This window comes from Platalea leucorodia, assembly GCF_965183815.1.
Source record: "Platalea leucorodia genome assembly, chromosome: 9".
Lineage (NCBI taxonomy): Eukaryota > Metazoa > Chordata > Aves > Pelecaniformes > Threskiornithidae > Platalea > Platalea leucorodia.
In genome coordinates this window covers 29,947,399-29,968,540 of record NC_138831.1, presented here as the reverse complement: position 1 = coordinate 29,968,540, position 21,142 = coordinate 29,947,399, and the positions used below count along the sequence as shown (strand labels likewise).

Sequence of the window (21,142 nt, the reverse complement as noted above, 5' to 3'; positions counted from 1 at the left end):
CTCTGGCGGCAAGGGAAGAACCCTGGACCAAATCCCAGAGCAGTATTCTCCTCCCCCTGCAGTTTCCCTCTCGTTGTCCAGCCTTGCTGGCAGATGAGCTATCAGACAGCGCTGGTGCTCCATCCCAGAGGTGACAACACTGCTGTCACTGATGGAGGAAACTTATGGGAACACAGGGCTGGTGGGGGAAGGATGGCTGCTTCCCCTCCCGTGATAGGGACATATGACAGCATTGCCTGGACACCTACCAGCCCCGCTGGTGAAATCCACCCCAGTATAACAGTGAAGCTGCAGGAGAAGTGTTAGACACTCATAAGGTGGAAGGGATCAATTGGGGAACACCACTTTCTAGATTAGCTATTCCATTAGTACTTGGCACCATCTTCCCTGTTGCTTCAGGGCTTCCTATGATCAGCCACTCTGCTTCCCTCCTGCAGGCGATGCTGTACGTCGGCTCAACAAACAAAGTCATGGAGATACCCATGGACATGTGCAGGGTGTATCGCAACAACTGTGACAGCTGCTTGCTGGCGAGGGACCCGTACTGCGGGTGGTTCAATGGGAGTTGTCAGTCGGTTTATCTAAACCGGTACGTGGTGCCAACAGCTTGCTGTTTCTCCATCACCTTCTGCTGGTTGCTTTCATGTGAGAAATACCCAGACCCTCAGTATTCCCCTTCCTGGCCAGGGCCACACATAGCAGGTGTTTCTTCCTTATCTGATCCACCACATCTTGTATGGGTGATTCCTTTCCTAGCCCTGAAGTGCTACTTCCCTGACATTACTACTTTGTTAATGCTTGTTCCCGTCTACTAGGGAGGTACATCAGAACCTGAACCTGGACCCATGGCGAGGAGAGTGCCAAAAGGGGGATATTAAGGAAGGTATGTAAAGGTTTTGAGCTGTAGGCCATTTCCCCAGGGGGCGTTTGGGGCAGGGTGACTGATTCTCAGGTCTTTGTACGGGCTGTGCCAGGTGTTGCAATTTATTGCTGGGGAACTGGGAATGACCATGCTGAGACCAAGACACCAAGCAAGTCTCAGCTTGCAGTTAATTGCTAGATAATCTATTTCTGAACTGGGTGAGAGGGCTCAAACTCTGTGTTTGCTGATGTCCAGGGAGAAGAGTCCCATGGACTTCACCAGGAGTGAGTCAGGCCCTGCCATTGTCATTAAATGGCTGTGTAACACATCCCCATTGACCCAACTGTTCTTCCCTCCAGACTTGTGGGGGAATTCGTGGTTCTTGGAGATGCCTGTCTCATCCCTCCCTTCTCAATCTCTTCCAGTAGATGACTATCAGAACATCACAGTCGTCCCTTTCTCCCGCTACTACCTCAACTGTCCCATCGAGTCCCACTATGCCACCTACAACTGGTACCACAACAACAGCCTCATCAAGACCTGCAACACCACCCACCCCCAGCAGGACTGCTTCCACTTCATTCAGAACGTGAGCCACATTCACTACGGCCACTATGTCTGCATCTCGGAGGAGGACGGCTTCAAGCAGGCTCTGGTGAAGGAGCGCCTGGTGAACCAGCTCAGGTTCATGTCCCAGAAGGGCCAGGCCACCATGACGTTTGGCTCTTGGCTTCAGCTGCTCCTGATGGTGGTGCTGGTGGAGCTCTTCCACTGAACACGACAGGACTGTGTTCCCACCATCCTGGCTGCTGCTGCTCTTCCTGCACTCGCTGTCCGCTGCTGAGGCGAGATCCCCATTCTCTTAGTTGCTCCTTTGACTGTCCCAAAAGGGGTCCTGGGCAGCAACCCCTCCATCTTTGGCCTTGGTGGAAGAGTCATGGCGAGGAAGATGTGACTGCGGGGCCAGATGGAGCAGGGTTTGGGGACAGGGAGGGAAGGGGTCCCCTAACACGCGGGGGACGTTCACAGTACCCAGCAGTGTGAAGGGAGTGGTGTCTGCTTCTCCCCGAGCCCGCGCTGGTAGCTCTGTACTGGTTATCGTCCTGAGCCTACCCTGGGCGTGGATGTTCAGGGGACCTCTACAGATGTGCATGCACTGAGTCTCAGGGCACAATGACTCCTCTCTTTGGGAACGTGCATGTGATGAAGAGGAGGAGCCAGCCCTTGGCCTTTCTAACTGTTTGATCTGTGCTTCGCTCCGAGCGGGGACTGATGCCTCCAAGTTTTTAGTGGCTAATGTCTGTTTGGGTTGGCAAGCAGCTGGAACGCTCCCAGTGTCACATATGAGTCCCCTTCTGGTCTGGAGAATTGGGCACTGGAAGGGTTTTAGGGTTTGGTTTATTCGTTTTTTTTTTACAGCTGGCTTTGACATGGGAGGGAGATCGGGAACTAGTGCTGGAAACCTGCAGGCAAGGGCAGGCATAAAGTTAGCATTTTGCATGGAAGAGCCTTGGAAGATGGCTAGATTTGGGGTGTGGGGAAGAACAGACCAAAGGGGACAGGAAGGGAAGGTGGAAGCAGAGCCCAAACCAAACCTGGGGAGGCCCTGGGAAGAAGTTTTAAACGCACAAATCCTCTGCAGGCAGCTAAGGGCATTTATCTGTGGGCAGCAGGCAGCCCCTGCTCCCAGCACCTCTCCTCGGGGAGAGGGACCGGGCTTCCTCAGGGAAAGAGGTGGCAGTCTGCCGATCTCAGGGCGATGCCAAGGGGCTCGGGGGGCTGCGGCTGTCCCCACTGCCCAGAGCAGATCTGCCTCTCTCCCTTGCACTGAGGGGACAGGGGAGGACCAAGGTTTGCTTCCCTTGGGCTTTGAGGTCTCTGAGCAAGACTAAACTGTGAAAAATGGGGTAATCTCCCCATGCCTGTGGGCAAGGGGCGATCCCATACCTTGTCCAAGCCTTTCCCAGCCCTCTTGACCGCCAAAACGCCCCAGCCTCAGGCCATGTAACGGAGCCGGCATCGTATCTCATGCTTCCAGTAACCTGTCACAGCAGCACAGCTCCTGCTTCGTGCCTGCTCCGAGACACTCAGGAGTGCCCGAGAGGTCTTTTTGGCAAGGGGGAGAGGTGCTATGGGCCTCTCGTGACCACAGACGACAGACAACGGGCCAGAGCTTCCTACTGCACTACATTTCCAAGAACCCCCTTCTCAATCTTCTTACATCCCTTCTCAAAGCACTTTAACTTTGTGAACTAACAAGTATATTTATTACCAGCCGGTGATTACTGTACTTGTATAATTTTATAATATTACAGAAAGTAGGTTCAAATTAGAGAAGAGAAAAAACAATGAAACAGCTACCAAAAAAAACCTTTCAGAGCTGTGACCAAAGTGAGAATGTGACAGTTGAAATAAATGATGGAAAAGAGCAGGCGAGTGCTGGGTTTCTCACCGGGAGCCGAGGGATGCTGCTGCTGCGATGGTGGCTGGGGTCTCCCCTGTCCCTCTTCCCCCACAGCCATGGGGTCCTCCCATCCTCTTGCATGTCTTACCGACTTCTCCTCTCCAGCAACAGCCCCAGCCCAGTGCCAGGCCACCCCTCGTGCCCTGGGTTTGCTGCTCCCGCTTCAGGCTGGCACCATCGGGAGCGAGAAGCCGGGCAAATTCCCGCGGGAGAATCCCAAGGGGGGTGTTAGCAGCACCCTGCTCATCACCACCCACTGCCTGCAGAAAGCGAGGGATATAAATAGCGACAGCGGGTCTTCGTGGGTGCCGAGCCGTCCCGGCACCTTCTGCCTGCGGCTCTGCCTTGGCTTTGACGTTGGGAGCGGCTTAGGCGCGCACGCAGGGGCTGCCTGGCTGACAGCCTGTGAAATGGAGCGGTGCTGAGCTCGCAGTTCTCTTTTTTGCTGGTTTGGGGGAAAAATGAGCCGATGGTTGACAGCTGCGGGGGGGGGTGGAGGGGTGGGTAGGGGAAGGCCTGGCTTGGGATGGAGGGAAGCAGGGAATAGGAATTCAAGCTTTTAAAACATGCCAACAAAAGCAGGAGAGAACAATACATCTTCCTCTCTTTCAAACTCTCCATCAAAGCACCTTGGCACAAAGGCAGAACCGGTTGCGGAGCCCAGCAGACCTGTCGCAGTGCTCGGCCCCCTTTTGCAGGGCTTTCAAAGGGTTGCGGCTTCATCTAAACCCGTGCCCAGCTGCTTTTCTGTGCGCTTTTCTTAGTGCTTGCTGCTGGGCCTGTTCCTGCAGGTAGCATCGGAAAATATTTAGGTGCTGGTGGTTAGGCAGGAGCCCCCGGAGCTCCAGCCCCGGTTTGCAGCGATGCATCAGCGAGGTCCTTTTGCAAAGCATTGGAGGTGATGGGGGACCAGCCGGGGGCACAGTGACGGTGGTGACAGGCACCTTTGTCCCCTGGGACCTGTGCTAGGGGTCCTGGCCCAGGATTTGCAGGAGAGTTTTGCAGGTTCCTGATCTGCAGGCCGGGTTTAGGCAGCTGAAAGCGAAAGCCCCCCCTGCCTTATTTATTCCTTAGCACGGGGTTTGGCAGAAAACTTCCTGCCGGCGCTGGCAGCATATGCGGTAGCGGCATCTTGACGTAAAGAAGGAGAAACGAGCCTAAAAGACAGGCGGGTTTCAGCGGAGCTAAAACAAGAAGTGTGATTTCTGGCAGCCCCCCGCCCCCGTGGTGGGAGGAGGTGGGGAGCTCGCCCAGGACGGGAAGGGAGAGAAACCCAGCACCCAGGCGTTATCGCTCTGGTGCTGTATGCGGACACCAAGATATTTGCATTTCCAGTTCTATTGCTGCCAAGCATTGGATTACCAAAGCTCTAAAACCCATCGTTAAAACCCCAAACGCTGAAGTGTTTCACAGTGCCCTGGGGAGAGGCAAGCAGGAGGGCTGAGAGCTGCACATGGCGACGATCCTGAAACCCCCCGGGAGCTGGTTGGAAGCGATGGGCTGGGGCTGTGCAGGGTGCAGGGCTGCGGTAACGCTGTTTCGGCTGCCCTGGCTCCGTTTTCTTGCCCAAGAAGCAGGTAAGAGCACGGGACTGAGCACCACAGGGACTGCCCTGGGTCCCTGGGTAACACAGAGACCCCACAGACCCACACAGCATCTCCTTCCCCAGCCCAGCCTTTGCAAGCCAGTCCCTGCTCCCTGGGGATGGCCAGGACAAAAGATGGAGCCTTTTGCTAAATTTCCTGAATAAAGCAGCAAAGACTGATCATTTCAGGCTGTGTTTTGTTCTGGGCAGTATTTCCACTGGCCACTGGCTGTTTCCTATAAATACAATGGGCCGAAAGCTGTGGGCGAACACATGCAGCAGGGTTTATCATAGGCTTCAGGGCTGCTGGAGGGAAAAGCTGTGTGTGGGGAGGGGAAAGCCGAGGCCTCGCCACCCTCACCCTTACTATGGCCACATTGTTTGAGTGAGTTATTTTGGGAGCCTTGTTTCAATGGGAGCAGGCACGCACAGGAAGGTCAGGTACTGCAGCGGCTTTGCCGGGCTTCCTCCGGCACAGGCGGAGGCGGGGATGGCCGCACGCCTCAAACAAAAGCCTCGGGAACATTTAATTTTTTCCAGTGCTGTTTTTGGGGGCTATTTCTGCCTCCAGCCTCGCCGGTGGCCTTGGAGGCTGCTCTGGGTTTGCTGGGCAGGACAATAGACCCAGGAAATCCTGTATCCGCCTGAATCAGATGCAGGAGCTGGTGAGAAATCCCACAGTAGCTGCCTGCTTGCTCCATGCAAGTACCCAGGGTATGCACTGACTGTAGGCTCATCCGAGATGCTGTCTCCAGCCACAGCAACCCCTGGGCAGCCTTTCCTGGCAGGATGGGGCTACAGAGCAACCCCAGAAGGAGCCGGCTGGAGCCTGGAATTGGGATGCCCCGATGGCCACCCCTGGTTTCACGAGAGCTGGGATCCCAAGGATGGAGGGGTCCTGGCACACCAGGGCAACATCTTCCATCCTCCCTGTTGACTAGCCCGAGCCCTGGCCCAGTATTTTTCTTATCTTGCATCTTATCTTGGGCTCAGTCTGTCCAGCACACACTGTCCTTCCCAGTCACGTCCAAGCTGTGGTTAGAGCTGGAGCCAGCCCAGCGGCACTCCCATGTGCCATCACCCCCCCCGCCCCCCCCCCCCCCCCCCCCCCCCCGGGACAGCTCTGCCATGGGCGTCCCACCCATCCTGCCCATCCTGCCTGAGGCAGCCAGTGTCACTGCCTGCTTCCCCTAGGTCAGTCTGGCAAAGAGGAGGCACGAACTGAGCTCAAATGTCTCGATCTGGTGGCTGAAACCATGCCACCCACCCGGCTTGCTCCCGGCTGCCTTCACCCCCAGCTCCTCTTCGTCCAACCTGTTTTTCCTGTCTGTAATGTGGCAACTCTGTTTGCAGGGGGTGTTTGCTGCCCTGCAGCTACTTCTCCCTTTTCCCTGAGGATCTCAGGATTTAACCAGCCTTGGGCAGGTGTGTGTCTGTCTGTCTGGGCATGGCTCTGGGCTCCTTTTGCCCCTGGTCCATGCTGGAGCACGGACGATATGACGCGGGGGACACTACACCACCAAGGCAGTTCAGGGCCGGCTGTGGCGAGCGATGCAAGTGGGAAATACAGCCACTTACTAGAAATGAGATGACCCAGGAGATGCCAGAGGAAGTTAAACTCGGGATAAACCAGCGTGCCTTCCTCCCACGTGGCCATGCTCCTCCTCCCCGCAGATTACACGCATGAAAGTTTTTCCTCTCCAGCCATGAATTTCCACACTGAGATCCCCGAGGGGTGATCACAGCCAAAGGACGCCTCCCATCAGGGTGAGATACCCCATCCCAGCTCAATGGAGACCCAAAAGCCAGGCATCAGCCCGGCAATTTTTAGCTCTGGGACTGCACGCAATGAATTAGTAAGAGGAGATTCAGTTTAGTGGAGCAGGACAATAAAAACAAGCTAGAATTGCCCCTGTTTCAGATTAAAGCTTGTCCTGGCTGGGTCCGTCCTCCCGATGAGATGTCCTGGGTGCCCCCAGCAGCTCCTCAAGCATTGCGCGCTCAGCCCCCAGTGCCTCAGGGATGCTGCCTGACACACGCCTGGTCATCCCCTTCTCTCTGCTCCCAGGGGAAACCCTCCAGCAAGAACTGCTTGATCATGGCTACGGTCTGTTTGCAGCTGACGTTTTCTCTTTTTCAACATAATTTTATGAAAATGAGTTTTTCCCCCTGCCCTCCAGCCCCAAACTGAATCACAGGGGGTTTCTGGGCAGGAGTTTTACTACTGAAATTTTCCCAACCACCTGCTTGTGGGCAGTAGCTGAAAGCTTGCAATGAATGGAGTTGCTCACGCAGAGAGCGGGGAAGACACCAGGATGAAATCACTGCAGAAAAGAAAAGAGCTTGTTGGAAAATACATGACAAACACCCTCTCCCCCAAGAGATGAGTGCAATTAGCGGGGAGCTGAGCAGCATCGGTCCACATGTAGATGCGGGCAGTATTTTTAAGTTAAGAACGCAACGCAGTCAGCTCCATGCCCTTTTTCCAGCCACTGATTTCACACCTGCTCTGCTCTGCTCTCCATCCCAGCGATGTGATGCAGTCCCTTTATTCTCCCCGCCAAAACAAATCCGCTTCCAGCATCACCCTGGCTGAAGGCAGCCCCATCCCAGCCGGTTCCCATTGGCTTGGGGTGGGCAGAGGCGTCTGCAGTGGTGTAGAAAGGATGAGCTGCTCTGCCAAAACACCTTCCCTCTGCTAAATCACTGCAGTCTCGGCCTTCCCAGCCCCAGGTGCCTGAGGGATGAGGTTGAGGAGGGGGATTTTGCAGGGAGGCTGGGGTTTCGCTGGGGCTGTGGCTGTGGCTCTGGCTCAGCCAGGTTTCCTGCCATGGAGCAGAAAGCTGGGGGGTTTCTCAGCAGGCTCTCGGAGTTGTGATTTACCGGGGAGGAAGGTGTGAAGGGGCTGGGCAATTAGTCACCCCTCTCGCTCGGGAGGCAATATGCACCAGGAAAGCCCCGTGGCTGGAAAGTGAGAGCATGACGCCCATGGTTGCCGCCTCTCAGTATGAAGAAAACCTTGTCCCCAGTGTGGGTGGTGCAGGGAAGAAGGCCACCGCGGAGGGGAGAAACTCTCTGTTTCGGTTCATTTAAAAATAGTAGGAGATACACCTTTGTCACGCGGGTTTCGTGGGCGAGGTGCTGCCTGCGCAGCAGGGTGAAACGCCTCCTTCCATCCACACGCCGCTGGCATTGCTCATCACGGATAAGGCCATCAGCAAAAGTGGTCAGAGCCCCGTCCCCGCTGCGATTTCTGTTGGCTGGGGAAAGAGTGATGTTGTGGGTTTCTGGCCACCTCCCCGACCTGTTTCCTGGCCACCTCCCCAACCTGTTTCCTGGCCCCCCCACTTTTCGTCAGAGCCCCCAACTGCGCAGGTTCCTGTGCCCATTGCAGCAGCCGGTGGTTTCCTCTGCGAACAGCGTGCTTGGGGGCTGGAGGAGTGGGGACAAACCATCGCGTTTCCTTCGTGATGCAGGGGCGGCAACACTGTTGCGGAGGTGCCCTGAAAATCTGGAGACCACCCCGGCATGGGGGGGCACGGAAGGGGGAGGGCAAGGCCCCCATGGAGGATGTGCGTAGGACCCCTTCGGGACAGGGGACAGGCACGGGGTGATGGAGCCCATGAGCTGGCTCCCCACACTTTGGGGAGATGGTGGAAAGAAGGGGTGCAGAGGTGACACTGAGTGTGATGGGCGGCTGTCCCCTCCTGGGGCTGGAGCTGGTGGCTGATGGGGCCATCTAGCCCTGCGTGAGGGCAGAGCTCAGCCACGTGGCTGCGAGTCCCTCCATGTCCCTTGGGCCCACAACGGTGTTTTTACGAGCACCAAGGTGGCCAGACTGCTCTGGACTGACCCCATTCCCACAGCCGGAGGGGAGGCAGCAGGTCCCAACCAGGACAGTGACAGTGGAGGGGTGAAGGACAGGGGGTTGGCACTGTGCCACCATGTCGCCGGGGTGTGGGGCTGCTCCGGGGTGCACACTGAGCTGGCCGGTGCGCAGCCAGCGTGGGCATCTTCATGCAGATGGTGGCAGCTGGGACAAGCGATGGGTGGCTGGGACAGGAGGGGACAGAGCCGGTGCCTGGGAGCGGCCAGGGACGATGCGGCAGGAGGGGACAGAGCCGGTGCCTGGCAGGGGCCGGGCTCCAGGGCCGGGCCGGTGGCGGTCCCGACGCCGGTGGCGGCGGACGGGGCAGGGGCGCCCCCCGGTGCCCGCCGCCGTCGTGGCAGCCGCCGCGGAGCCCGGCTCAGCATCCTCGGCCGCAGGCGTCCCTCGCTGCCTCCTTCCTCCTCCCACTTCCCGGGGAAAATGAAAACCTAAGAAAGATTTAAAACCAGAATAAGGCCCACAGAGCCCTCCTTCAGCTCCTCCTCCTCCTCCAGGCCTTCAAGGCCCTGGGGTGTTTTCCCCCAGGGACCCCCAGGTCACCCCAAGGAAAGTCCAGGGACCCTCAGGGACCTGTCTGGAATCCTCCCCCCTGCTCCAGGGACACCCCAGGAACAGAGACCCCAGGGACACCCCAGGGACACCCCAGGGATCCTCAAGACCCACTCCAGGGACACCCCAAAGGGATGCTCCAGAATGGCCCAGGGGCCCTCCAGTTACACCCCTCCCTGTTAACTCTCCCACACCCTGTTGATAACTGGTCACAAGTGGGTGTTAGTGGTCCTGGGGACAAGGGAAGGTGTCTGCCACCATACTCAGGGGTAGGGGCCTTTGTCCCCAGCTCCATGCAGACCATGACACCCCAAAAAGCCTCTCCCTCCTGGCAGGGGGTGGTGTTTGCGGTTCCTGAACTAAATGGGAGATGATGCTCTGGGACAGGAGACCCCAGGAAGGGGGGGACCTGCCTCCCCTGGCATCCCCTGCCCTGGGAACGGCAGAGGTGAGACACCCCCGGCGGTGGCCAGGCAGTCCCCAAGGCTGTCCCCTCCTGTGGTGACCCCTCAGGCCTGAGCTTTATTAAGTCTAACCCGCGCTATTTTGTCCCCTAGATCATTTTTATCATTTATTCTGCAGACAAAACATTTCTCCCCTTGGCAGCTGGGTTTTCATTTTCAGTGCTTGCAACAGCATCTACTTTTATTGGGGTGGCACGGGCCACCTGCCAGCATCACTCCTCATCACCCCATGCCGCTTGAGATCTGTGCATCCCCTGGCAAAGCCCCCCTATGGCAAGGCTGGGAGAGGACGATGCTTGGCAAACCCCCTTGCCTTCCCCAATGTTAGTCTGCCTTGGTGCCGGGGCGAAACGCCCTGTGCCTGTCCCCGTCCCTGGGGCAGCTGTGACTCATCGGGAGGCGGGCGAGAGCATCTCACCTTGAGCGACGGCCGAGGGGGGATAAGAGCGAGGCCACCCTCGCCTCCTTCTCCTGCTGCCCGTTCCCATGCTTGCTCGGGCTGCGCCCAAGCCAGGCGCCTTGCGGGGATGTCCCCTTGCCCGAGCTGGGGGATGCCACCAGACTCGGGGGGCTGCCACCCCATTACGTGCTCCCCCCATCCCACCAACTCCTCGACCCTTTAACCAGCTGCCTGGTGACTGGCGAACCGGCTGGCTCAACCTCTACCGCTTCTGGCAGGAGGGCGGCTTCCACAACGTCCATCACATCATGGCTCGCAAGTTCCAGCAGTTCGGGCCCATTTACAGGTGAGGCAGCGTCTGGCCCCGGCATCCCCCTCGGCTCCCCGGCTCTGGCAGCCTTTCCAGTCCAGGATGCTGCTGCTATTCCCAGCCCTGCTCCAGGTGAGAAGGGCATAAATAGGCGGCTGAACTGCCAGAGCAGCTCATCTTGCCATGTGCAGGCCATGGTGAGGGGCAAGAGGGGAGACCCACTTGTACCTTGTGGATATATCTTGTGGAGGGGGTGGCAGGGCTGGAGAGGGGCTCTGCCCCCCATGATTGCTGAAGGTCCGGAACTGACATCGAGGGGGATGGACAGGGTCCAGGTCCAGCACCCCCCACTGTGCCTGCCCGAGCCCTGGGGGCCTGATCCCGGTGCTGAGCTGCTGCATCCCCTGGGATGGGACCTATAAGCAGGATTTTGGGGAGGGCAAGGCAGAGGGTGGTTGATTTGGGGGTCCCGGGGGAAGGTGGTTGATCTGGGGAGGTGAGGGGCTGCAGGGGGATGGAGGTGGGGGTCAGGGTGTGGGGCTGACCCCACTCCATGCCCTGGCAGGGAGAAGCTGGGTGTCTACGAGAGCGTGAACATCATCAGTCCCCAGGACGCTGCCACCCTCTTCCAGGCGGAGGGGACGCTGCCAGAGCGCTTCAGCGTGCCCCCCTGGGTGGCTTACCGTGACTACCGCAACAAGCCCTACGGTGTGCTCCTCAAGTGAGTTGGGGGGCCAGGGCCTTCCCCTCAAGATGGGGTGGTCCTGTCGCAATAGCCCCAGCACATGGGGTGGTGAGAAGCTAGAGCATCAGGAGGGTGATGGGGATGTTGACTGGCCCCGTGCTTTGGGGGGTGGCATCCTCCAGGGGGGGTGGATGGGGAGGGATGCCTCTGACCCCCCCACTTTGGTGTCCTGCAGGACGGGAGAGGCCTGGCGCTCGGACCGCCTGATGCTGAACAAGGAGGTGCTGTCACCGCAGGTGGTGGAGGGTTTTGTGCCTCTGCTGAGCAAGGTGGGAGAGGACTTTGTCCGGCGGGCACGAGCCCAGGTGGAGAAGAGTGGTCGGGAGTGCTGGACGGCTGACTTCACCCATGAGCTCTTCCGCTTTGCCCTGGAGTGTGAGTGTCAGGGACATGAGTCTCTACCAGACATGTCCCCCCCCAAAACACCCCTTTGCATGCTGCCCGAGACTGGCAACACACTGCGTTTCCCCCAGCTTCACCCTCAGAGGTGGGCAAAAAAGCTTCTCCCTCAAAGCTGTAAGGTCTAGAGGGATGTCCTCTCTCCAGATAAGTAGAGAACAACTCAACACTGTTGATAACACACTGTTTTATCATCAACCGGTCATCAACTGGTAGCCAACTCTACCCAACAAGGGATGCCTCCATGACCCCGTGATGCTCAGAGTGAGGAAGAGGTCCCCGTAGCCACGGAAAAGCTGGAGTTGGCCATGGGAGGGTGGAAGGGATGGGGACAGGGTCCCCTCTGGCCAGGTCCCCTCATGGGTGCTGTGCTCACAGCCGTGTGCCACGTGCTGTATGGGGAGCGGCTGGGGCTGCTGCAGGACTTCGTGGACCCCGAGGCACAGCGCTTCATCGACGCCGTGACCCTGATGTTCCACACCACCTCGCCCATGCTCTACCTGCCACCCGCCTTCCTCCGCCACCTCAACGCCAAGATGTGGCGGGACCATGTCCAGGCCTGGGATGCCATCTTCACCCAGGGTGAGCACTCTTCCTGCCTGCACCTCCCTGTGTCACCCAAGGCCCCTTTGAGGACTTGGTTTCAGAGTGCAGCCTCATCTCACCAGCGTGGAGACCTTCTCCTGGGTCCAACCACCCAGCACAGGGTCACTAAAGCCAGGAAGGCTTTCCACATCTGGAGCTTGTGGGATGGAGCAGTGGGGACCCATCCATGAACGATGAAGGGCAGATGACGGGCACCACGTTTAGGGGAGCAGCTCTCCGAGAGGGGCTTGTGGCCTCAGAGAGCTTTTGGCACCTGGGACGACCCTTCTGCAGGATGTCCTCCCCTGGGGCACCCTCTGTGCCCACCCAGCCACTGCTGTGTCCCGCACCAGGGACTATAGTCCCAGGCTGCTGCAGCGACAACTGTGATGGAAAAGCCACCGGCATGGGGCAGTGGTGTCCTAAGGTGCCACATCTGGTGCCTTCCTCCTCCACCATGGCCCTGGGGGAGGAAGGCCACGCCGTTTCTCTGTGTCTCCTCAGCGGACAAATGCATACAAAATGTCTACCGGGACCTGCGGCTGCAGCGCAAGAGCACCAACGAGTACATGGGCATCCTCTGCAGCCTCATCATGCAGGACAAGCTGCCCTTGGATGACATCAAGGCCAGCATCACTGAGATGATGGCAGGCGGGGTGGACACAGTAAGGAGCAAGCAGGATTGTTGGGCAGGGAGAAGGTCCTGGCTGGTGTTGAGCCTTGCTCTCCTGCCCCACTCCAGACCTCCATGACGCTGCAGTGGGCCATGTTCGAGCTGGCGCGGTCCCCGGGGATCCAGGAGCAGCTGCGGGCAGAGGTCCTGGCTGCCAAGAGGGAGGCAGCGGGGGACAGGGTGAAGATGCTGAAGACCATCCGGTTGCTCAAAGCTGCCATCAAGGAGACGCTCAGGTGAGGAGGAGCCCCCACTAAAAAACACCCCCAGCCCCTTCCCTCCCCAGATCTCTGGCACTGCTGGGACATTGTGCACCAAGGTGGGATGTGGGCGGGCCAGGCTGTCCCCAAAATCAGGTGCATGGGACCTGTTCTCCCCAGGCTGCACCCAGTGGCGGTGACCCTGCAGAGATATACCATGCAAGAGGTCATCCTCCAGGATTACCGCATCCCCCCCAAGGTGAGCATGGCCACCGGGTCCCTCGTCACCCTGACCTACTTTGCATGGGGCTCTGGGCAGAGGTGGGACCTGGAGCATGGATGGGTGACATGGGGGGAGCAGCTGTGAGGCTCATCCGGGTCTGGATCCCAGCCCTGCACCCCCTGCCTGCACCCTGAGTGCTGGTGAAGCCCCGTGGGGAGCCTGGACCCATGGGGCTGATCCTTCCCTGCAGACGCTGGTGCAGGTCGGTCTCTATGCCATGGGCCGGGATGCCGAGGTCTTCCCCAAGCCGGAGCAGTTCAGCCCCCAGCGCTGGCTGGCAGCTGGCCCCAAGCACTTCAAGGGGCTGGGTTTTGGTTTTGGACCCCGCCAGTGCCTGGGGCGCCGGATCGCTGAGCTGGAGATGCAGCTTTTCCTCATGCACGTGAGCATCCCGCTGCTGGGGACACCAGGGACTTGGCCCTGGAAGGGACCAGGGAGGTGGCATGTGGGTATTGGTACCTCCAGCATTTTCCATCTGCTCTTTTTTCCTCCATCCCAGATCCTGGAGAACTTTAAGATCGAAACCATGAGAGCAGTGGAAGTTGGGACGAAGTTCGATCTCATCCTGATCCCGGACAAACCCATCTACCTGACCTTACGGCCACTCGAGTCCCAGGAGTGAGGAGCCCGATCCTGGGTGACATTCAGCTCGTCCGTTTGGGGGACATCCCCAACAGTCCAGCAGGCACTTTCAGCTCCTTACAGCCAGACTCCGGCACAAGGTTGTGATTTGGGGGACGGCTGGGACACTTTCACGGCCACAGCCTTGGCTTGGCACATCCCTGCCTTCACTCCAGCCCGCTCAAGGCTGCGCTTACGCCACAGGGGAGATAAACTGGAGCAACCCCAGCCCCGCTGCCACCCCTGTAACCCCCAAGGGAGTGCAGGGTGGCTGGGTACTCCTGCACCCCTCCGGCTGCTCGGGGGTCCCCAGGGACCACACCAGGAACCACCACCATGCTCCCCCAACACCCTCTAATGTTTTGCTTCGCCTTGAATTTGCTCTGTAATTTCATCCTGTGAAAAAGCACCAGCTCCTTTTTGCCAGCATTAGGTTTCTCTGTCTCTCTCGCTGGGCGTGGGCTAGGGCAGGGGGGCGAGGGAGTGGGGTCTTCTCAGGAGGGCCGTGGAGATCGCCGGCAGGTTCTGGTGGGGAATGGGAAAAGGTCTTGGGGAGCTGCAATTCCAGCCCCCCTCCCCACTCCCCTGGGGGGCATCAGCTGTGGATGAGAGGCTGCGATAAGGGGGTCTGGGGTTGTTGGTGGTGGGTAACCTGGGATGCTGGGGGCATCCCACAGCCCTAGGGACCACCCTCCCACCTCCCTCCTGCCCAGGGTCCTGCAGGGAAACTGAGGCAAATCCTCCCTGATATGGGGGTGGGCATGGAGACCCCCTGCTATCCTCTCCCACCCCAGTTGCCTGGGTGCAGAGGGGCAGCTCTGAGCCCCCGGCAGCAAACACCAGCTGCCAGCCCCCGTGCAGGGTGGCCTGGGTGCTCACCGAGGCAGGGGCGTTGGGGAAGCCATGCTCCTGCTCCAGCAGACGAGTGCCGAGCTTCTGCTTCTCCCGTCCCCACCTCCTCGCTGCCTCCTCCAACTAGGACAGACCCAAATCAGGCTGGTTGTCTCCAAAGCTGGGGGCCAGAGGTGCCCCCACCCCAGCCCAACACCCCAAGCCCCCTGCCATCAAGCGGGGTGTGGGAGGGTGATGCCCACCTGCCTCTCCAGCACCCGCCCACGGGCTTGTGTCTCCTCCAGCCTGGCCAGCAAAGACAGCTTCTCCGTGCCCCCAAAAACACCCTGTGGGCCACAAGATGAGCAGGAGTGGGGAAAGGCAATGCCGGATTACCCCCCCTTTCCACCTCCTGCTCATGGGGGGAGCAAGCCACAGGGGTGTCTATTGCCCCATGGAGCCAGAGAGGCCACCTCGGTGATGCCTCCAGTGTGCCTGGTCGCCCCCAGCGTGCCTCGTCACCCTCCGTGTTGCTTTCTGGGGTGTCACAGCTCTGCCCCTCATCCCAGCCCTGTGCTCCCCTCCTCAGTCTCACCGGCAAGGCTGGGGGCTGCAGGGCGACGGGGGGCGAGGGGTGGAGGGGCCTTGCCAGCTTCTCCCGCAGCCTGTGGTTCTCGGCCAGCAGTGCGGCATACACCTCCCTGGAGAGGGCTTCACCTGTGGGATGGGGTAGGGGGGGCACCAGGACATGTCCTCCACCCACCCAGTACAGCAATGGGGGCTAGGAGCAAGCCCTCGCCTCCCCCATGCCCAGGGATGGGTGCTGGAGGGCTGAGGACCAACTCTGATCCCCCACTGCAAACCATCCCATGGTGCAAACCATCAGAAGGGGATGGCCATCATTGGAGCCCAGCAGTATATCGGTCCCCCCCAGGGGTCCCTGTCCCCACTTGTACCCACCCACTGGCTTCTCAGCACTCCTGCCTGCCCCGGCGAGCTTCTCCTGCAGCATCCGCTCCATTGCCTCGATCACCTGTGGGAGAGAGTAGAGCTATCCCCATGTCACCAGGGCATGGGACAGCTCGATGAAAGGCTGTGGTGGCCATCACATCCCCTCTGGCACCAGACAGTGGTCATGGAGGGGTGGAACAAGCCAAAGGGTCCCATCTTCTCCAAAGAGCGTTGTGCCCCTTAACCTGCCCTTCTCACCCCAACCTTGTGCCCCCCAACTCACCTTCTCCTGCTGCCTCACAGTCTCCTCCAAGCCCTTCATCTTGGCTACCTTCTGCTGGCACCTCCTCAGAGTGGCTTGCTGCTGCCGCTGGGCTTGCTGGAGCAGCACCAGTTCCTTCTCCTGGTCATTTTTCTGGGGAGGAGGAAGGGGAAAAGCCCCCAGGGACCTCTGTGCTGAGCCTCAAGCCTTGGGCCATCACTTGTAGGACTGGGAGAGCCTCATGGTGGGGGTCCTGGGGCTCTCAGGCACTTGCTTGGCTATAGGGGTGCTGTGATGCTCTCCCTGCTGCCCCCCTGCTCCTCTACCCCCACCCCCTCCCTTGGGCAGCCCCTGCCCACTCCTGCTGGCATCCATACCCGGATCAGCTCATTCTGCAGCTGCTGCATACGGTCCTTCAGCCTCTTCATCTCTGCCGTGCCAGCCACCAGCTTGCGCTTGAGGGTGGCTGCAAGAGCCCATGCCGTGTCCTCGGCACCCGGCCAGGGGACGGTGTGGTCCCCTTCTCTGTGCCAGGGAAAGGGGTCCCCTAATTTCCACCCACCCCACTTCCCCATCACGCACCAAGCCTGTCCAGCAGCTCCTCCCGGGTCATGACATCCAGGTCCACATCAGTGAGCAGAGCGTGGCCCAGCTCCTCCTGCGAGGCCAGGCTGCGCCGCAGGTGCCCATTCTCCACCTCCAGACTGGTGACGTGCTTGCGCAGGGACAGGAGGTCCCCCGCCATTCGCTTCAGTGCCAGGCAGTAGCTGCTCGCCTCCTGCCAGCCCAGAGCAGAGCCACTGGCACCCCGCTGCCAGCCCGGGCTTTCCCCAGCACCAAGAGCTCAGCTGAGGATATTTGTCTTGAGGGTTAGACCCACCATGGAGGAGCTAAGGAACATCCAGGTTTTTCCCTCCTCTTGCAACCATCCATCCTTTTCTTTCCCATCCACCCATCCATCCATCCATCCATCCATCCATCCTTCTCTTCTCCAACCATCCATCCTTCTCTCCTGTCCCTCCAAACCTTCTTCTTTCCACCTCTCCCTCCACCCCGCAGAGTCCCCTCCCCATTTCTCCATCTCTTCCTACCACCCCCTTGGTGGAAAAACAACTCTCCCAAGGGTGTGGTGTGGAGCAGTGTTAGAGCTGGGGGTCAACCTCAAGCTCTGAGCCTTACAGGACTTTGCAGGTCTTTAGAAAAAGAGAGGTAGTGAAGAATAACAGAGGGATGAATGTTTTGTACAGATGAGCCTGGGGTTTTTTTTTAGCACCTGTGCGGCTGGGAAAGTCTTGCCAGGTGATGCTGGGGGAAATAATTCCCCGAGGGTCTGTGTCTTCTCAGGCTGGCCCTCCTGAATCCCTCCCTGCCATGCTGGGTTGTGGAAAGGATCCTGGCAGCAGGGACCTTGGCCACGGGGAGCCACGTGCCTCCAGCTCCCCCGGCCCCCTGCTCCCAGCCTTGGGAATGGCCTTCACGGGGGGGCCAGGGCATGGGGAGAGGGTGCAGCAGCATCACCAGCCTTGGGGAAGGGGGGAAGGGGGGAGCAGGTGCTGCCAGAGGCTCAGCTCTTTCCATCTGCCCAAGAGCTGTTTCATCCAGGACTCAGTTCATGCCCAAGAGAAATGCAAGGGCTGCCTGCCCCCCAAGACCTTCACTCACGGGCAGTGTAGAGCCGACAGCAGCCTGTCTTTGGTCCCCACAGGAGCCAGGAACCACCTCGGGGTCATTGCTGTCCCCCCTGGTGCCCACATTGCCCCCTGCTCCGCCAGCCTCCCCGGCACTCACCGGCTCCTGGTGGTCCCTGATGATCTCTTGGGACCTACAGAGCAGAGAGTGGGTGGACACTCTTGGCCAGCTGCTCCCAATGGAGTAAAACACCAGAAAAGCGTTGGCTGGGGAGCCCTCCGTAGGGGACAGGTGCCTATTCAGGGTGCCAGGGGGCCAGGCAAGTGCTGCTGGGGATGGGGGTGCAGGGAGGGTGGGAGCCTGGAGGAGATGAGGAAGAAGATTGGCAGTGATGGGGCAGGAGGAGAAGCTGCTGGGGAAAACATAGGGAGAATGGAGGAAACCACCACAAGGAGGATGAGAAGAAGGAGCCAAGAGGGGGCTGCAAAACTGGCGTGGCCCCCGTACCTCCGCTCCTCTGACGGGGCTCCCATCCTGCATGGGAATGGCTGCTTTCCTGGCAGGATGCTGGCCATGGCATCAGCCACCGGGAGGGCCACATCATCTCGGTGGAGCTGGCAGGAGACATCATAGCAGAGGGTGAGGATGAGGAGCAGGATGGGGAAAGCCCTGCAAGAGGAGCAGCAAGCTCCTTCAGCCCCTTCCCCACAGCCAGGAGCTGCTCTCCTGGCTTTCACCTGGAGCAAATCGCCTTTGCCATCATTGCTCTGGGGGCAGGATCCAGCCCTGCCCCAAAAACCTCTGGCATCGCTGGCTGCGATGCTTCAAGCATCCCCCTTTGAGGCTTGGATACAACATGGTGGGGCTGGAAGACCTTCTCCTGAGGATGGGGACACACAGAAATGCCTGGCTTTGAGCATCATCTCATGGCTGGACCATTGAGCCATGCACCCTCAGGAGGAAATTTGGCTGTGACTGAAAGCAACCCCAACAGGGTGCTGTCCCTGTAACAGGCACCTCTGGGTCCTCAGCTCCCATTGGTGACACCAGCAACAGGGTGACATCCCCATCCCCACCCACCGCCCCCTGGGACTCACAGTGGAGGAGAAGGGTCTGTAGTACAGCATCATCCCCGCTCCCGCGGTGCCCCAGTCCCCCCAGCACCCCGCTCCTGGCAGACAACCCTGCCCACCAGTGGGTTGCCAGGCTCTGCCTGCCCCAAACAAACTCCCCAGTGGCTTGGCCACCCCTGGGCGAACATCCCGTCCCCTTGCCACCACCCGAGCTGCTGGCCGGTGGACTTACAGCGATGCCGGGGTGTTGCAACATGAGGAAAAGCTGTTTTTCCCAGGGTCTTTCTGCTGGCAAAGGGATTTAAGTGGCGCAGGGCCCCCCGGCAGCCTGGCACGCTGGCGGCTGTTGCTACAACACAACCCTCATCTTAGCAACTCCTCCCTGCAGCAACTCAGTGCCTAAAATCACCAGGCTGCACCCTGATGGGTGCATTCCAGGTGCAGGCAAGTGCAGGCAGCTCTCTCTGCTGCTCCTTGTCCTGGTCACCCGCATCTCTTCCCCTTTAGCATCCCTCCAACCATCGCATGTCCCATTGGCGTCCTACAGCCACTTCCAAAGCCATCTGGGGCAGCAGGCAGCACCTGCCCACAGTGCTGCCTGCCTGCGAACACTCCCTTTGAGACACCAGCCCCTCGCTGCCCCCAGCCCTCTCTCCCCAGCCCCAGCCCAGTTTTGGCTGCCGTTGCCTTATCTCCTGCTCCCAGCAGCACAGACCCAAGGAGGTGACTCGGTGGCAGCCACCACTGGGTCCCAGATGGGTGGCTCTGGTGGTGACATCACCTCATTTCCATGCCTTGGATGAGGGCATGGAAACGCTCTCCCCTCCCAGCACGCTCCTCTGATGTTTCAAACACTCAATTAACTTCTGAGGACCCACATCTTGGAGATGTTGGGCAGCATCGCGCTTCAGCTCTGCCTTGGGGTTTGGCCTGATCCCAAGCCGAGAATAATTTGCTGAATAATTCACTGATCAAACCCCACTTTCATCCCGAGATTGCATTTATAGCATTTTAAGGCAAGGGATGCTCTGCTCTAACTGGTCCCCCAGTCCCGTCCCCCTTTCAGGGTAGCCACAGAGGCTCTTGTGCCTCCACCCGTTGCAGCATCCCGCAGCCACCTCTCCTTCAGTGTTTGTTAAGAAACAAAGAGGCCAGTGTAAGTCGATGGAGCCCTTTGCTACTTCGTCCCGCGCCATCAATTTTTCATCAAAGAGCCGGTGGGAAGCGTACAATTATCTGCTCCATCAATAATGCACGGGACTGCACTTGGCTTGCCTGGGCTGGGCAGCTGCTTTCCCTGCCTACCCTGGAAGCTGCTGGCTTGAACCATGGCTTTTCTAGGCTCAAACAACACCTGCAGAGGCTGGAAAACCATCCCCAGCCTTTAGTTCTGGCCTAATGCTGCTCAGACACCCACAGACCCGTATTTCTGCCCACACTTGTCCCAGCATCTCCCCGGCACTGCCTCTGGGGACAGGGGCAGAGTTAAGGGTATTTGAACACGTTTTCCCCTATACCTCCTATCTCAAATCCACCCGGAGATAGCTGTGTCTCTCCTTCCTGCAGGGGTCCAGGATGAAAGGCTGGGAATCCACATCGGAAATGATGGAAGCTTTGAAACTCCTGGCAATCACTAATTTTTTTTCCCCATCATTTCCAAGCCTCTGAAGCTTCCCCTGCCTTTAGAGCCTTTAATCTGCCCTGATGAGCCACCCCCCTCCTTCCCGTATTTGCTTAGGCCAAGTTTTTTTTTTATTTACTTAACAAATTGCTCCGAGACGCTTTGATGTATCCGATTAGCTTTGACTGCTGGAATCAATTCATCTCCAGACGGAGCAGCACAGACTGAAGCGAGGTGGGGGGGCTAGCAATAAACCCCCGCAGGAGGCGGGAAGGTCCAAACGTGGCCGAAAATAGGGTGTGCCAGAGGATTCTGCATGCGCATGGCATGGCCTGACCCCATCTCTGGCTGGGGAGAGGACAGCATTGCACCCTGGAGGGAGGCTGAGGACAGGCCAACTTGTTTCACTTGTGAGCACGGAGGCATTTGAGTCCCTGGCAGCGCACCAGCCCCTTCTGCAACACAATCGCCCTCTAGCTCAACAAATAAAGCGTCCCTGGATGAGTATTAAGCCCAATTCCTTAATTGTTATGAAGATGGGATAAGCTCAGATTTACATATCTGAGAAAAAAAATTGCTGCAGCAGCTTAGGAAGATCAGAAGGAAAAAAAATCCCATTTTCCCCTCCTTTCTGTAACAAAAGCTCACGAAACCATCAGGAGATAATGATGCCTTCATTTGCTTCGCCCAATGCCCCCATCAACCTTACCCATCCCCTTGGGACACGGGTACTGGATGGGGCTGGG

General features: G+C 58.8%; 3 protein-coding genes across 9 annotated transcripts in view; 2 read left to right on the top strand and 1 right to left on the bottom strand.

The window, feature by feature from the left end:
• SEMA7A (semaphorin 7A (JohnMiltonHagen blood group)) overlaps nucleotides 1-3,789 on the top strand; it is a 33,616-nt gene extending 29,827 nt beyond the window's left edge. For 6 of the 7 annotated variants that reach the window (XM_082322722.1, XM_082322723.1, XM_082322725.1 and 3 more), the window contains 3 exons: nucleotides 438-589; nucleotides 816-883; nucleotides 1,288-3,789. In XM_082322722.1, the coding sequence (XP_082178848.1) occupies nucleotides 438-589; nucleotides 816-883; nucleotides 1,288-1,637 (570 nt within the window). In that variant the 3' untranslated portion in view covers nucleotides 1,638-3,789. The remainder of the gene's footprint in view (nucleotides 1-437; nucleotides 590-815; nucleotides 884-1,287) is intronic. The other variant, XM_082322721.1, reaches the window with a different exon arrangement.
• Nucleotides 3,790-10,299: 6,510 nt separating this feature from the next.
• Nucleotides 10,300-14,030, top strand: CYP11A1 (cytochrome P450 family 11 subfamily A member 1; the record flags this gene model as incomplete). Its single annotated transcript, XM_082321312.1, has 9 exons — nucleotides 10,300-10,559; nucleotides 11,089-11,244; nucleotides 11,444-11,643; nucleotides 12,046-12,249; nucleotides 12,757-12,917; nucleotides 12,995-13,161; nucleotides 13,306-13,384; nucleotides 13,599-13,790; nucleotides 13,908-14,030. 9 exons carry the CDS (start codon nucleotides 10,300-10,302, stop codon nucleotides 14,028-14,030), a joined length of 1,542 nt encoding a protein of 513 aa, XP_082177438.1.
• Nucleotides 14,031-14,491: 461 nt separating this feature from the next.
• CCDC33 (coiled-coil domain containing 33) overlaps nucleotides 14,492-21,142 on the bottom strand; it is a gene marked incomplete at both ends in the record, with an annotated part of 43,143 nt that continues 36,492 nt past the window's right edge. Inside the window, 10 exons of the mRNA XM_082321226.1 lie at nucleotides 14,492-14,554; nucleotides 14,909-15,004; nucleotides 15,124-15,207; nucleotides 15,456-15,577; nucleotides 15,821-15,893; nucleotides 16,095-16,226; nucleotides 16,451-16,539; nucleotides 16,656-16,851; nucleotides 17,736-17,895; nucleotides 18,210-18,316. Of these exons, the coding sequence (XP_082177352.1) occupies nucleotides 14,492-14,554; nucleotides 14,909-15,004; nucleotides 15,124-15,207; nucleotides 15,456-15,577; nucleotides 15,821-15,893; nucleotides 16,095-16,226; nucleotides 16,451-16,539; nucleotides 16,656-16,851; nucleotides 17,736-17,895; nucleotides 18,210-18,316 (1,122 nt within the window). The remainder of the gene's footprint in view (nucleotides 14,555-14,908; nucleotides 15,005-15,123; nucleotides 15,208-15,455; nucleotides 15,578-15,820; nucleotides 15,894-16,094; nucleotides 16,227-16,450; nucleotides 16,540-16,655; nucleotides 16,852-17,735; nucleotides 17,896-18,209; nucleotides 18,317-21,142) is intronic.